The 17,134-nt window shown below is 45.8% G+C and overlaps 1 protein-coding gene across 1 annotated transcript; it reads right to left on the bottom strand.

Moving 5' to 3' along the window:
* Nucleotides 1–47: 47 nt before the first annotated feature.
* On the bottom strand, nucleotides 48–16,151 carry LOC121984688 (BTB/POZ domain-containing protein At3g05675-like; the record flags this gene model as incomplete). Its single annotated transcript, XM_042537765.1, has 2 exons — nucleotides 48–1,565; nucleotides 15,918–16,151. Coding segments are annotated over 2 exons (1,548 nt in total), but the record flags the coding sequence as incomplete, so codon positions are not given.
* Between the last annotated feature and the right edge of the window lie 983 nt (nucleotides 16,152–17,134).

Below are 17,134 nucleotides of genomic sequence, written 5' to 3'. Positions count from 1 at the left end.
TCTTAAAGCTCCATTTGATCATCTTTGCATGCATAGTAGAGTTATTGTTTGCAAGAAAAATGATCTATTTCTTCAAAGCAAAAGTCATAAAGCATGTCTACTTGGAGTTAGATTCAACACCTAGACACCAAAATCAAAACTAATCTGACTTCATTACAGAAGGTGACTAAGGTGGACTCAGAAGCGTTTGATGCGTTGATGAGGGAAATATAGTATTAGAGCAATACTACAGAAGGTGACTAAGGTGGACATTAAGAACTCTTTCCATTGCCAATGGCACCAAACAAAGACAGCCTCTTTTTAGCGACCTTTGAGCGATAACACCATGTCTCGAGTGCTTCTGTAAGGTCAGGATATCGAGCATGCTCTGATTTCAACCATTCCGCTAATATTTCAGCCTGGTTGTCAGATGGCAATGTGAGAATAATAGAAACAAAAGCCGATTCAAGTCCCAGCCAGATCTCACAGTCAATTTTAAGTGTCGAGCCTTCTTCGTGATCGGAATTGGGTTGCTCAAATAAAGGCCTCGCCCTCTGCATAAAAGGCAGCCAGACATTCACCATGAGTAGCCTCGTCGCTGTTGGGACTATCACATGTCCAAATACAACTGAGTCCAGAACCTTAGAGGTTACTTCAATTACTTTCAATTTGATCTCTAGTAAGTCAGCAGCTTCGGCGTCCATTTTTTCAGTGACTTTAACTATATTTCGAGATGCTTCCAGCCAATAGTGAGCCAGATGTTTCATCATTTCCATCTTATTCAAGATCTGACAAATCCATGAGATATCAGTGAGGAAGGGCTGCAACCTATTCTCCATGTTTATCTTCGTAACGATCTCTTGAGATTCATACAAAATAGATTCTAGATGACAATTGAATCGGCTTAGAAGATCACTGACACAATTCTTCACTGCCAATTTAATGTCTTGATTATCCAAGGTCAGCATGGGAGCATCATCATCCTCGGTAAGCATATACTCAAGCTGATCTTGAGCACTGGATTTCATGTCTCGCACAGACTGCGGAAGTGATGATGTAGCAAAGCGGAGAGTTGACATGAAAATACTGATTACTGAAATTGGATTGACTGGCTGGAGACGTGCGAGGATCTCCTCGTATTGAGAACCAAGATGAGGTATTATCTTCAAGATCTGCTCCTCGTCAGCTTCTTCCCAGGGAACAGATTCCAAATAGTCAATACAATATTGGCTAAGCTGATGACAACCAAGGCGAACAGCAACCTGAAGGATATCAATTGTGTTTCTTACACCATACCGAGTTTGTGGTTCTTTCGCATAAAGAAGGCGGAGGGCAACGACATAAGAATTAAACTCAAATTCTTCACAATAAACTTCAACACAGTATCGTGAATCCAGGATCTGACATGTTGGCCAGTCATCAGATAGGCGCTCCGCAAAGTACTTGCTTTTATCGATGAGAATACCTGAGTGACAATAGAACCAATTGTCACGACCTTCATGGGTCCTTATCCTGACAACAACATCACTGGTTGCACGGTCTCCAAATCTAACTAGAGTCTTCAATAGAGGCTTAATTTTAGAACTCTGGACACAGGAAAAAAAAAAAAACTTAGTTTTAGAACTCTAGACAAAAAAGGAAAACTCAAGAAATCTGAAACAGAACATTTGCTCTTCCAAATATACTCAAAATTAGAGAGTGATGATATCTAACATCAAATTCCATATATGCATTAATGAACTATCCTGAACTTGCATAGATTCTCAACTTATTCAAATGAATTTTAAGTGCATGTAAACACTGAAATATATGATTTATGACTATTAAACAACATATAGTGTTAGCAGACATGGTACTTGGATCACAACATACGTTGATGCCAATCAATACCAAGTGGATTAAAGACCTTTCCAAATATATTTAATTGAAACACAAATATTAAGACCAATTGATAGCATTTGTGAACGCAGCTAAGTCCCACTTATTTGCTGTTACTAAAAGTTGGCAGCATTTGGTACTTTAAAGATTTGAGCAAGAAATGTTTAGGATAATAGAAAACGAAAATATACCTCGAATATGTTTTAGCAAGAATAATATAACATTAAAAATGCAGAAAATACAAAAAGACCTTGGAGACATGCTAAGCACAACCCAATGAACAAGAGACACCCTTGGTGTGAAGTACTTTGCCATGCTTAATCCCAAGGTACAACTGTAGTATATCTTCATCAATAGGATGTGGGATGAACCTCTCTTAGACCATAAACATCAATTTGCCCAATAGAAGTAGAGAAGAAGATAAAAGCATACTATATTTCAAAACATACATGACGCAAATCTCCAAAGAAAATCTTCAACATAGTTTTTCTATTAATCCTAATAGAGTAGGACTAACATTCATTAAAAAACTAAAAGAAGACAGACAATTAGAGGGGTTGTAGCTATCTCCATTATCATCTTTCACAAAATGATTTTAGTTAACACCTAGTACAAGCCTTAAAAGATAAGGATACTGAGAGGTTACACCACCGCCATTAACACTTTAGAGGTTTTTAGTTTATTTGAAATGATAAGAATAGCAAATAAGAAAAGCCACACAAAACACATAGCAGAACACAAAACCTAAGGGTGGCCAACTCAACTCTTTGTTGATAACTTGATCATGTAAGAGGAAAAGACTCAGCAGTTAGCTACAATCTGTGTGCTTTTATGTCCATATTACAGTGTCCTGATTAAAAGATTCTAATTGAAAATTTTAAACTATGTGGATTTCTATGTTGCAGTTGTTTTGGTTGCAAAGACAAAAATTTAGATGATTTTGTCACTTCTTAGACTCTAATTCAGGATTTATTAACTAAAGGTAAGTGATCCTGTCCGAGCGCTGAGTTGACGGACGCTGGGGACGTGGCACGCTCTGCTATCTTCAACTGGTGGTGTGGCTCTCCGACGATCCTGCAAAGAAACCGGGCCGGGAGGGGTTCCTCGGCGACGGCCCTCCGACGCTCAAGTCAGGCAACGAACGAGGCAGAGTAACGTGGCTACAAATAGTTGAGCATACCTTCGTCGACGGGGTCTTTATATAGGACCCCGGAGAAGCGCGGGCACGTTTCCCGTCACGTGCACGCTTCCCCAAACATACCTTAACAAGCCTGTGTCAGAAAAGTGCTTCTGGCGTCATTCTACAATCGTCCGAGCATATCCCGGATGCGACGGTGGAAGAGGCGTCTCGAGGATGATATTGCCCTGTCTCTTTTGTCCTCTTGCGTTCCTTGTCTGTTCCTGGGCCGAGCGGATAGGCCGCTCGGCACTCATCTCACTCCTGCAACGATCATATGCTCGGCTAAGCCTGCTTCTGCCTGTGTTGCCTTGCGCACCGGCCGAACGATGCCCCCGTTCGACCCTTGAATCTTTTTATCGTGAGCATCGGAAACCCGACCCCTAGTCAGGTTGTGCTCCATTCGGTTCGGAGAACTCCTGGCCGGTCGGCCAGCCTTCGGGTCGCTTCGACCGATCAGCCAGTCTTCGGGTCGACTATCTTGACCTTTACCTCCTCGTGTCGTTGACCCTTTGCTGACGAGGATCCCCCGTCCTTATCACCGGATCACATGCCTCCCCTTCAAGTCTAGTCGAAGGAGGCACACAGTCCGACTGACTGGACTATGAATTTGGTCGAACGACCTTCACTTCGCCACTTCCGAAAGTGTATTCCCGATCGACTTTAGGAGGTCCCTTAGGCCGATCGGCGAGTTGGTGGTCATGCCTTGTAATTTTGATCTCCTTTCGTTGCTTGTCACGCTACTATTATGGGGGCAGTCGGCGTCGTCGGGTTTCCTCGAAATTCGTGCCAATCCTTATTAAGCTGCCCACGCGCGGGTAATGGCGCTCATTAAATGTCGTCCAATCATTGATAGCCACTTGGCATATCCGCCGTCATCGTACGGTGGGGGCGTAAACTCCGATGGGACATACGTCGGTTCAAATCTGATGGTCCGATGTCCTCGCTTCTTTCGATGACCTGGATCGGACGACTGTTGTGAACCGAGACCGGGGTTTAAGAGGCGGCGACACTGAACCTCCATTTCTCACCTTTGCCTTTGCGTTTTTGGCGACTTCTTCCGCGACCATCCTCCAAGCGTCCGCTTGCCTTGGTGCTCCGACAAACTCTCGGCCCTCTCCCTCGCACTTTGCCAGTAAGCCCCTTCCTATCTCTGCGTTCTTTCGATTTCTTCTTTTTTGGTGATCTTTGCACTGGTTCACTGTAGTTTCCGTCTTCTTCTCCAACCCTCTCAATCTTCTTTCCTCGGCTCTTCCTTTCTTGCTATTGTCCCGGTGATGGCTAGCACTTCACAGTCCTCCGGTCCTTCCCCCGGCCTATGGTATATGACCATGGTCAGCCGTTTCGACGAAACTGACGCCGGACGTTTCCTTAACGAATTTGAATTGTCTTCCGACCATTTTTCCGCGATCAATTTGTGGTCGGTCTGCGCTTCCCTCTACACTCCTTTATCCAGGAAGTTTGCAATTATTTCCGCATCCCGCTCGGCTAACTTGTACCCAACTCTTTTAGGCTGTTGTGCGGCGTAGTAATCCTCTTTAAGCTGCACGGTATTCCCTTAACCCCCAGAATTTTCCATAACTTTTACTACCCAAAGCAATCCGAGTGGGGTACTTTCCTTTTCCAGTCACGGATCGGCCTCGTCTTCTTCGATAAGATGCCGACCTCGAACAAGCATTGGAAGGAAAATTATTTTTTCCTTCGTTTTCCCGAGCTGCCTTCCTTTCGTAGCAAGTGGCAGACCACCGTGCCGGACCCGCCTAACCTCGGCATGCAACCAATCTACTGGCCGGCCGGAGGTTCAGATATCGACAAACTACTTCACGAGGGGTGTTGTATGTATTCGGCTTGAGCCCGATCCGAACGGAGATGGCTGATCTAGGCATCGCGCCGGTCGGCTCACACGAGGGCGAAAGTGAAGAGGCTCCAACTGAGGCTCGAGAGTCTGCTGCTCAGGGCACCGCCACTGGAGCGACCGGGGATGCTATTTCTTCGGCTGGTCAGCAGCCCGCATCAGAGGACGCTAAGCAACCGGCCGGCGACTCCCCCTTAATAACTCGCAAACGTCGCCGGATCGCCATTGCGCCCGTTGAGCCGGTGATTAAGCCAATCGACGCTCCCCCGGAGGCAACCGACCCACTACCTGCCGCGCATGAGACCATTTCTTCCGATCGGACCTCCTCCCAGCTCGACCAGCCAGCACCTTCGACTGGAGCAACCCCGTTAGCTCCGTGCCCTGGGTCCGCCTTCAGCTCAAGCACTCGGACATTACTTCCGCACCGATCGGTGAGTCTTCCAGCCGAACAGTTTCTACTCAAGCAGATCCGAGCGGGCGCCGAATGATCAAGTTCGTCCTCCGTCTTCCTACGGAGGAATTCCCTTTAGCGGCGAATCAGCCTGCCGCCCCTGAGCACCAAATCACTATCCGGGGTCCGCTCGCCCAAACGTGGGAAGACGCGAGGGCTCGCGTGGCTCTGATGACTCTTGGTCAGCTGGCAGACAGCCACATGCAGCAAGCCACCGGGGTATGTTTCTTAACGCTATCATGATGATCTCACCAGGTTATTGACGTTTATCCCTCTGAACGCAGCACTGGGTGGAGAACATTGCGGTCAGCAACCGTTTGGACTGCTGGCAGCTGAGCAGCGCAAATCTTCCGGCCTGGAAACCCGGGTGGCCGGACTTGAAACCAAGTCAAGTCCCACGACCATCAGATCACTGTGGCCACCAACAGAAAAAATAGGGCTGTTGCTGATTTGGACGCGATGAAGGTGGAGGTTCGAGTGTTGGAGCAGCGCGTCACGGAATTGACAAACTTGCTAGCCGCTGAGAAAGAGAGTCGATCGGCCACTGAAGATAAGTTGCAAGCTGATGTGAAAGATCTACAGGAATCTCTTGATTCATCCCGCGCGACGTTGAAGGAATATCAGGGAGGAGAGTCCGACCGCTTCGAAGTGCTGAGACGGAACTATCTCCGATCGGACGAGTTCGGTAACAAATTAAGCGATCGGCTCGTTTTGTCCTTCGAGGAGGCTATCCGGGCGACCATTGCATACTTGAAGGCCAAGGGTCATCTCCCAGAGGATACCTCCATCCCCCCCCCGAGAGATGGCCAGCTTGCTGGAATTCGTTCCGGAGTCCATCTTCGAGCCCCTGGAGTGAGGAGAGTTTGTGGGTTTCTCGGTGTCTTTTGTAACTCTTCCGACCGGCTCTAAGGGCCAGGCTTCATATCCTGTTATTTAACCTTTTTAACTGTCAATACTTTTGTCCCCCGATCAGAGCACGAGCTACAATCGTTATGTTAATCCTTTCCCATGTTTATAACTAAGCCGCTCGTACGGCCCCCCTCACTTATACTGGAATTTTCATTAAATGGTTGCGAAGTGCTTTTAGTACTTTGATCGTGCGACCGCTCGGTTCACATGCCGAGCCCCAGAGTACCTTCTCGTCGATGTATTCGGACGGAAGTACATTATCACTATTTTATCGCAGAGCCGGGGCCCGTATGACTTGTTGTCTACACCAGATAGTCTTCCGACCGGGGGATTTATAGTCGCCGGTCCGACCCAAGAGTTTATCGTCGCCGCTCGACGGTCTTCAAGCCGGGTGGTTTATAGTCGCCGATCCGACTCTAGGGTTTAACGTCGGAGCTCGACGGTCTTCAAACGGGTGGTTTATAGTCGTCGGTCCGACTCTAGGGTTTAACGTCGGAGCTCGACGGTCTTCAAGCCGGGTGGTTTATAGTCGCTGGTCCGACTCTAGGGTTTAACGTCGGAGCTCGACGGTCTTCTTCGAGCTTTGGGTTCAGATATTATACTCCCCGCCGAACGGCTCGGGGTCTTCGTCATGGCATCGCGCTGCCACCCGCTTCGTGTGCCAAGATCATGCCTTTGTTCTTATAGCTTTCATTCCTGCAACCAAGTGATACATCCGAACAGAATATTTCAACGTATATTACATCAGCGCACCTTTCATCCAGCCCGATAGGGCTAGAGGTGGTTTGCGCTCCACGGCCTCGCTAGCCTTCGTCCATCCTCATCTTCCAAATAATAAGCTCCCGATCGGAGCTTCTCGATAACTTTGAACGGTCCGGCCCAAGGAGCCTCCAGCTTGCCAACGTCCCCGACCGGCTTGACTTTCTTCCACACCAAGTCGCCCACTTGGAATGTTCGAGGAACCACGCGACGGTTGTAATTCTGCTTCATTCTCTACCTGTAGGCCATTAGCCGGACGGATGCTTTGGCTCGCTCCTCGTCGATCAAGTCCAATTCCAGCTGTCTCCGCTCGGCGTTATCCTCATCGTAGTTCTGGACCCGGGCGGACTCTACACCAACTTCGACTGGGACGACCGCTTCGCCGTCGTATATCAGGTGGAATGGGGTGACTCCCATTCCCTCCTTAGGGGTCGTGCGGATGGCCCACAAGACTCCCGGCAACTCGTCCACCCAGCTCCCTCCAATGTGGTCGAGCCGAGCCCGAAGAATTCAGAGTATCTCCCGGTTAGCTACTTCGGCTTGACCATTGCTCTGGAGATACGCCACGGACGTGAAATGCTGCTCGATGCCGTATTCCTTGCACCATTCTTCGAGTTGATTCCCGACAAACTGCCGCCCATTGTCTGACACGAGCCGACGTGGAATGCCGAACCGACAGATAATGTTTTGTCAGATGAATTTTTTGACCATGTGCTCGGTTATCTTGGCCAATGGCTCAGCCTCCACCCACTTGGAAAAGTAATCTACCGCCACCAAAAGAAATTTCCTTTGCCCGGTCGCCATAGGGAAGGGTCCGACGATGTCCATGGCCCACTAGTCGAACGGGCAAGACACTGTGGACGCTTTCATCTCTTCCGCCGGCCTATGTGAGAGGTTATGGTACTTCTGACAGGAAATACACGTGGCGACAATCCGAGCGGCGTCCGCATGTAGTGTTGGCCAGAAGTATCCGGCCAGCAGGATCTTCCTAGCCAAAGATCGGCCGCCCGGATGGCCCCCGCATGACCCTTGATGTACCTCCTGGAGAATGTACTCGGCGTTTTCCGAGTTGACGCACTTCAGCAGAGGTCGGGAGAACGCCTTTTTGCAAAGTTACTCCCTGATGAGCGTGAACCGGCCGGCTCTCCTTCTTAATAGCTGAGCTTCGTCCTGATTGGAGGGCGTGGCACCCGAGCGCAAAAACTCCGTGATGGTTGCTCTCCAATCGTTCGGGAATGTGAGGCCGTCCATCCGATCCACGTGTGCCACTAAACATATTTGCTCGACGGGTGGCTGGATGACAACTGGCGATATTGAGCTTGCGAGTTTAGCTAACTCGTCTGCCGCATGGTTCTCTGCTCGGGGTATCTTCTGGACTACCACCTCGGTGAAGCCGGCCTTGAGTTTCTCAAAGGCCTCCGCGTACAATCTGAGTCTGACATTGTTTATTTCAAAAGCACCCATGAGTTGCTGAGCAGCAAGCTGTGAATCCGAGTGGATCACTACTCGACTGGCTCCAACATGCCGCGCGGCTTGCAATCCGGCTATGAAGGCTTCATATTCTGCCTCATTATTTATTGCTCGATAGTCCAGCCGGACGGATAGATGCATCCGCTCTCCCTGAGGCGAAAGTAGTACTATCCCCATTCCGCTCCCGAGCCGAGTAGATGATCCATCCACATATACTTTCCATGTAGCTTCGGGCCCGGGTTTTTGTACCTCTGTCACGAAATCCGCCAAGGATTGTGCTTTGATCGCAGAGCAGGGTTGGTATTGGATATCAAACTCGCTTAACTCCGTCGTCCACTTGATAAGCCGTCCGGATGCTTCGGGGTTCAGGAGTACCCTTGCTAGCGGGTTGTTCGTCATCACAATAATTGTGTGCGCCAGAAAGTAAGGTCGAGACCGATATAGCGAGACTCGGCATCCTTTAAGATATGGCTTAAAAATACACTCCTCGCCGGCCTCACTAATCTTGACCCGATGATAAATAAATGCGGTTCACCTACTGGTTTTGTAAAGAATTCAGGTAAGTCTTTAATTCCTCGAACGCCCGATCGCACTCCTCGTCAAACTTGGCAGCTTTACGAGTATCTTAAAAACGCAAGCTCCGGTCGGCGGTCTTAGAGATGAACCTTGGCGACCTTATCCGGCCGGTGAGACTTCTCGGAGATTCCCGGGGCGTGTCTGCACTTTATCTTGGGTTCGCCTCATGCCTGGTCACAATATAACCAAGCGTCCGCCTCTTGCCCCAAACAGCACTTCTGGGTTAAGTTTGATGTCATACCTTCTTAACGTTTGGAAAGTCTCCTCCGTATCCGCGTAGAGGTTGGCCGCCGAAGGACTTGATAAGTATGTCGTCGTATACCTCAATCGTCCGATCTGCTCTCAAGACCTTGTTCATCAAACGCGGTAGGTGGCTCCGCGTTCTTGAATCCGAACGGCATTACATTGTAGCAATAAGTGGCCGTGTGAAGGTGACCTTCTCTTGGTCTTCTCGCGGCATGATGGTAGCCTTGTAGGCATCCAGCGTGCGTATTAGCTCGCACCGTGGAGTCCACGATCGATCCGGGAAGAGGATAGAGTCCTTGCACGCCTTGTTTATTTCCGAAGTCGAGACTCTCCACTTGTTGCCGGCTTGGAGACCGGGACCACGTTTGCAGTCACTCGAATTGTACTTCCTTATATGGCGGCCTCCGAGCTTTTATCTCCGCCGGATGATTGCGTTACTCATGCCCAAGTCTCTCTTCCTTTGCTTCAAGGGCGAGCGTCTTTTCATGCTTGGCGAGACCCTGTGGGTCGACCAGCGAAGACGTCACTGAGGCATTTGATCACCTTTTCCTCTCCTCCAGGATCGGACGTGGTGGCCTCGGTCGGGATGGGTCGTCTGCACCTCCTCTTTTCTTCATAGACTAAAGAAGGTGGCTTTTCGATAATGGCGTGTACCTCGACTCGCACTTCCGGCGGACTTTGACTCGGCCGGACCATCTCCACGTAGCGTCTTGACGGCCATCCGGTCTCCCGCACCTCCTACTGATCCTCCACCGAAATTTGATCTTGGCGGAAGGTGGAGGACCGGAACTCGTTGAGGCCTCGCCCAGATAACGTTATATCTGAGGCGTCGACCGTGATGAAGGTGGTGGTCCTTGTCCTTCTGACTCTTAGCCCAGAGATAGCCGGACTGGCCGTGGCGGGACTCATTCCGTGAATCCGTATAGGGGGCCGTCGTGCAGATGGTTCGGCTCGATCGATTTGTAATTGGTCGAAGGCCTTCTTGAAAATTATATTGACCGAATCGCCTGTCGATGAAAATCGGTGAATAGTGTAATCTATTCCGCTCGGATGATCGGCGTCGTGGGTACTTGACTCCTTGAAGGTCCACAGGCCGGCGATCTCGGGTCCGCTCGCCCTTTCTGGCTGCATCCGACCGCGTGGATCTTCAAATGCTGAACGTGGGTGTCCGGCGATGATGTTGATCTCTCCCAGAGCGCGTTGCCCTTGTTCTCCTCCTCCCGAGCTGAATCGACGCTCGATGGTGGGCTCCGTGTTCTGGTGGTGATGTTGCTCGGGGATCGCCTTTACATCCTCTGCGTGGGGCTCCGTTGTCGATCTGGAGTATGGTGAAGGCGACTCCTCGGTGCGGGAAGAAGCGATGGGTGGGAGGCTCATCGCGAGTGGCATTGGTCCATACCTTCCTTTGGGCGATCGGCGACTTGTTGGACGGTCGGGCGGCCGAGATGCGCTCGGCTTTATTGATGTATTCGTTGTATCATGACTTAGGAGCGATCGAAAGAAATCACCGCCGAGCCCTTGCGTGAGCGTTCACCATTGTTTCCGTTGGAATGGCCGTAGCCACTGGTTGAAACGGTGGCTCCCTCGCGCTTGACGGCTAACGCTTGTCTTCGTGAAATGATGAACGCCGTCAGAATTCCTTGAAGGTTGTCGTCTTGAAACCACCGTCCCGAAGCGTTGTGAGGAACACTCGGCGTTTACACCATATGTCTTGATCGAATTACCGGTGATCGTTGGTTGTTCGTTGTACTCCCGATAGCGGTAATGCCTCGGCGGTGGATCGCGGAGAATGGCCTCCTGATTGTGTCCGCTCGGGCGCCTTTCCTCTTAACGTCTCGGATGGGTGCCTCGTCGATGAGGATCCCTTGTCTTGATTGCTGCGCCACCTCAGGGCGTCCAGGCAGATGAAAGGTATTGGGCGAGTGGGGCACCGTTGTCTTTTGAGAGGCTGCTCTTGTCGGTGTTCGTGTGGCGCTCTGCCACCCGAAGCTGATGTCGTTGACGTCCGGCTTCTTCCGTCTTCTTGGCTCGGATTGGTGCGTTCCGGTTGATCTGTCCGGCCGCTGTATCTTCATTGGTGGTGTGGCTCTCGCGATCCTGCACGGGAGGGGTTCCTCGGCGGCGGCCTCCGCCAAGTCGAGCGAGGCGGTAGCGTGGCTCTGAATAGTTGCGCGTACCTTCGTCGACGTGCGGGGTCTTTATATAGGACCGGGCGTGCTTCCCAAACATACCTTAACAAGCCCGTGTCGAAAAGTGCTTGGCGTCGTTCTACAATCGTCCGTATCGGATCGGCGGTGGAAGCTTCCACGATTCGTGCTGACTTTCTTGTTTGGCGGCGGCGTCTCGAGATGATATTGCCTCTCTTTTGTCCTCTTGCGTTCCTTATGCATTCACGGCGGCGGATGGCGCTCGGCACTCATCTCACTCTGCAGCGATCGTATGCTCGCACACGTGTTGCCTTGCCGAACGATGCCCCCGTTCGACCCTTGAATCTTTTTATCGTGAGCATCAGAAACCCGACCCCTAGTCAGGTTGTGCTCCATTCAGTTCGGAGAACTCCTGGCCGGTCGGCCAGTCTTCGGGTCGCTTCGACCGATCAGCCAGTCTTCGGGTCGACTATCTTGACCTTTGACCTCCTCGTGTCGTTGATCCTTTGCTGACGAGGATCACCCGTCCTTATCACCGGATCAGTAAGGATTTATGAAGGCAATAAAAACTAACAAGAATTTATGTTCTTATTTTCATTGGATTGCTTTCTTAGATTTAAACTCCGCCCATGATGACCAGTCATGGCCGGTCCCAAGCCCGAATAAAGGAGGAGGGTTGCGTTGGGTTGCCAGCCAGCGTCAAACTATGGCAAATATTTCATGAATGAATCCATTAAACTATTATGCTAATGCTAGGTTGTTCACCGGAAGGAACGCGTTGCAGGGTCCGACTGTAACGTCTCGGCAAGAACCGCTACATCTCCAGAACTCGGGTGTAGTGATAAATATGCAAGAGTTCGCGTTACAGGGTCCGACTGTAACGTCTCAACAAGGACCGCTACATCTCCATGAGAACTTAGGTGTACTGTTAAATAGGCAAGAGTTCTCACACCATAGGTTTGATAAGAACAAATATGATAGGAAAACTAATAATCTAAGATTTGGAACATGGAACATAGGAACTCTCACTGGTAAATTAATGGAGGTAGTAGATATGATGATTAGGAGAAAAATTAATATTTTGTGTGTACAAGAGACAAAATGGACAGGTGAGAAGGCAAAGATGATAGAGAACTCGGGTTTTAAGTTATGGTACACTGGAAAGAGTAAAGTAAGAAATGGAGTGGGTATTATTGTAAATAGTTTGTTAAAGGATGAAGTTGTAGGAGTAGTTAGAAAAGGGGATAGAATTATATCCCTTAAGATATTAGTGACGAAAGAAACTATGAACATAGTTAGCGTATATGCACCACAAGTAGGATTAGATAAAGCTACCAAATCAAGGTTTTGGGAGGACTTAGATGAAATATTACAAAATATTTCACCAAATGAAAGAATTTTAATAGGAGGTGATCTAAATGGGCATGTCGGAGTGAAAAATGAGGAATATGAGAGAGTACATGGGAGTTATGGGTTTGGAACGAGGAATGAGGAAGGGAAAACTATATTAGATTTTGCGATAGCATATGACCTTATATTAGCTAATACGTTTTTTAAAAAAAGAGAAGAACACTTAGTCACATTCAAAAGTGGGAATAATAAATCGCAAATTGACTTTCTTATGGTTAGGAAGAATGATAGAAAGATTTGTAAAGATTACAAAGTCATTCTTGGAGAAAATTTAACTAGTGTTGAATATACACCTCAAGCATAGTATCAATAGAAGAAAGATATACACGACTTCTAGAATTAAGTGGTGGAAGTTAAAGGATGAGAAGCAACATACATTTAACGACAGAGTAGGAGTAAGTATTAAAAGAAATATATGACAACTCGAATATGACATGGGATAAGATAATATCAAAGTTAAAAATAATAGTCAAGAGTGTACTAGTCAAAGGAACGTGCACCACCAGGTAAAAAATCTTGGTAGTGGAATGAGAAAGTACAAGAGAAAGTGAAGGAAAACGAGAATTAAATATTTGTAAGAACGAGAAAAACTTTTAAAAAAATATACAGTAGTCAAGAAAATAGTAAATAAAACTAAGAATGAAACTTTTGAAAACTTAAATTGAAAATTAGATTAAAAAAGGAGGAAAGAGACATTTACAAAATAGTTGAAGTGAAAGAGAGGAAGACGAGAGATCTTATCCAAATAAAAAGTATTAAAGATGAATACAATAGAGTACTAGTAAATGATAAGGAAATAAAAGAGTGGTGGAAGAGGTATTTTCATCAACTTTTTAATGAAGGTTTAGAAGACCAACTTAACTTGGGTAATTTAATTAGGTCGAATGAGCGTGAAAATTTAAATTTTTATCGTAGAATTCAAACTTTAGAAGTAAAACAAACTTTAAATGAGATGCAAAATGGAAAATCAGTTGAACCAGATGATATTCCGATAGAGGTATAGAAGTGTCTTGGAAAACAAGGTATTGAATGACTCACAAAGTTATTTAACCTGATATTGAAAACTAAAAAAATGTGTGATCCATCCTTTATATAAGAAAATAAGGGAGGCGTACAAAATGATAGGCTATAGGGGTATTAAACTAATGAGTTATCTATGAAACTTTGGGAAAAGTAATAGAAAAAGATTAAGGAAGGAGACCGTGGTGGAAAATCAATTTGGGTTCATGCATAGAAGGTACATCTTCTTAGACAATTAATTGAAAAATATCGGGGGCAACAAGATCTACACGTGGTATTCATTGACTTAGAAAAGCGTATGATAGAGTCCCAGAGAAATTATATGGCGAATTTTAGAAAAGAGAGGTGTTAGCGTAACGTATATTGAACTAATTAAGGATATGTATGAGGATGTAACGATCGGAGTAAAGACTTCAGAAGCATTTTCGATAAAGATAGGGTTACATCAAGGATCATCTCTAAGTCCCTATCTTTATACACTAATTATGGACGAACTCACTGCACACATTCAAGACACAATATCGTAGTGTATGTTGTTTATATATGATATTATTTTGATAGATGAAACACGTGAAGGAGTAAATGTTAAACTAGAATCTTGGTAGGAAACACTAGAAGGAAAATATTTTAGGATTAGTAGAATAAAGACAGAATATATGAAATTTAAGTTTAGCAATATTAGATGTAATGAGGCAATTGTTAATATAGGAGATGACGAGTCGTCTGGAACTTAGAACTTTAAATATTTAGGATTATTTTTGTAAAATGATGGAGGGATTGAGAGAGATATCTTACATATAATACAAGCATAACGGTTAAAATAGAGGATAGCGTCGAGTATTTTATGTGACAATAAAGTACCTCTAAAACTTAAATGAAAGTTTAAAAATCATAATTAGACTTGCTATATTATACGGAGTTAAATGTTTGGCTATGACTTAAGCACATGAGCAGAAGATGAGAGTTGGAGAGATGAGAATGTTAAGGTGGATGTGTGGACGTACGAAGATGGACAAAATAAGAAATGAGAGCGTTAGAGAGAAAGTCGGAGTTGCATCTATTGAGGAAAAACTCAGAGACACGTTAAGATGAATGAGCATGTACTTAGACGACCAATAAATGCTCCAGTTAGGCGATGTGAAACTATGATAAACATGCATATCAAATGAGGAAGAGGAAGACCAAAAAAGACTTGGTTAGCAACAATAAAACAAGATAAAATTTATTTAAATATAGATGATGATATAATAGGAGATAGAGCTCAATGGCGTAAAAAGATTCATACAGCTGACCCCACCTAGTGGGAAAAGGCTTGGTTATTGTTGTTGTTGTTGTTGTTGCTTTCTTAGATTTAGATAGCATGCCTTGCATCGAATACAACGTTTTGTATGATAGAAATAGTAGAAGGGAAGAAAAAGAAGATGGACAAAAAAATGAAGACAAAGAAACAAAAATAAAAGAGCAAAAAACATGTTCTCTTTCCTTACTGGAGTGTATTACATAAATTTCTTTGCTTGATTAGAACAACATAGAAAAACAACATAAATTTTAAATGTCTAACATTGGCCAAACCTATCTTCTCTATCTCAATAAATCTCAATTCCAGAAAGAAAGATTTCACGGTCTATAAAGAAACAAATGCCCTTCTCTTATCTGTCTGAACTAAAGAACAAAAATTTCCCTACCTATCTCGACATAGATTTTCTTTCTTTTCTCTTCCCTTATTCCTGTTTCTTTCCTACAAAGCAGGTCCTTAATTTCAAGGCTAATCAATCTTCACTAATGAATATTAAACTGGTGAGGAATGATCTATGGTAGCATTCAAATTCCAAAATTGAAAAGTTCCAAACATTCAGATCGTCCAAGTTAGCAATCAGGAGTATTAAACACACGTATTATGGAATGTGTTTCTTAGTACCCTGTCAGTATCATAATAACATGAAACGACAAGATTAACCAGCCAAATTACCGCATTCAACTATTGATCAGGCAAAAGTAAAGTGCGGCAGAGATATCAGAAGGAGCTTTGAAACTAAATACCTGGATGAGGGGAGGGAGGGAAGAGCTAGGGCCTAGAGAACTGGCGCATTCCTTCGGCGAGACAATCGATGTAGACACCACCTCCCCGGCGGCCGAATCGGGCAGGGGGCTGACGACTTCAAGAGCCGCCGCCGGGGAAGGAGCATTACACCTCGGTGGCGCGGCCAGGCCGGGCGAAGCCACAGAGAGCAGGGCTCGAGAAGGGCAGCAGTCCCCTTGCTTGGAGAAGTTAACTTACCAGTTTATCCGTTCCTCGCGAACTTCAGAGTTGCGTGTCCGCTGATCGTCGACGAGGCCCCTTTGCCGAAGCTCGCGCGCGGCGAACGGCAGAGGGCTCGCGTCTTGGGCGGCGCTGGCGTGCGGCGATGACGGCGGCCGCGGCGGCGTCGAGGATAACGTCGATCTTTTCGCCCCCACCCGAATAGGCTGCAAAAAAATAAGGCGAAACCCCCCACCCGAATAGGTGGCAGACTGTAGGTGGAGTTCCTCCCTCTCCCCTCCTCTCTCCTCCATTCCATCCCATTACAGTAAACAGAACCCTAAAATAGCTTAAACAATTGTTAAACCATGGGGCATTTTTAAAAAAAAAATACCCGTGTTTTGGGTTGCTCTTTACGTGGGCCGGTCCGTTTCAATTAATGGGCTGTATATATTTGACTGTAGTACATTATTTTTTTAAAATTGTAATAACTACTTCTCATTTGGTACAATAATGTTGAAATAATAATATTTTTAATAAAAAAATACAAGAGGTGTCTTTTTTATTATTATTTTTTTAGAAGGAACCGTGTTTTTTTTAATATTTGCCTAATAATAGCATCATCTAAAATTTGAGTGAATAATAAGAATATTGATATTTAATTTGAGTTCGATTTAAAATAAAATTCAAATTCCATTTGAATTGTTTGAACCTCGATTTGAACATATTTGAATTATAATTTGAATTCGATTCAAGTGAATTCGTGAACAATTGAATTAAATAGTATAAGTTTAAATTTAATTTAAAAAATATTTAAATATGTTTAATTTTGGTTTGAATTTAATAATTTTAAATATTAATTGAATATTTTTTTAATCAGTTAAAAAGCTCACGGACCGATTTGATCGGTTTACACCTCTGATCTGAATGAACAAATCATGGCTTAATTTTGATTATAGAACTAAAAAAATACTTCTTTTAACGAGATAATTAATAATTATTTAGATATACAAATATA

This window comes from Zingiber officinale, chromosome 5B (genome assembly GCF_018446385.1).
Source record: "Zingiber officinale cultivar Zhangliang chromosome 5B, Zo_v1.1, whole genome shotgun sequence".
NCBI lineage: Eukaryota > Viridiplantae > Streptophyta > Magnoliopsida > Zingiberales > Zingiberaceae > Zingiber > Zingiber officinale.
Note: the sequence above shows the minus strand (reverse complement) of the source record. Positions and strands in the feature narration are given on the sequence as shown.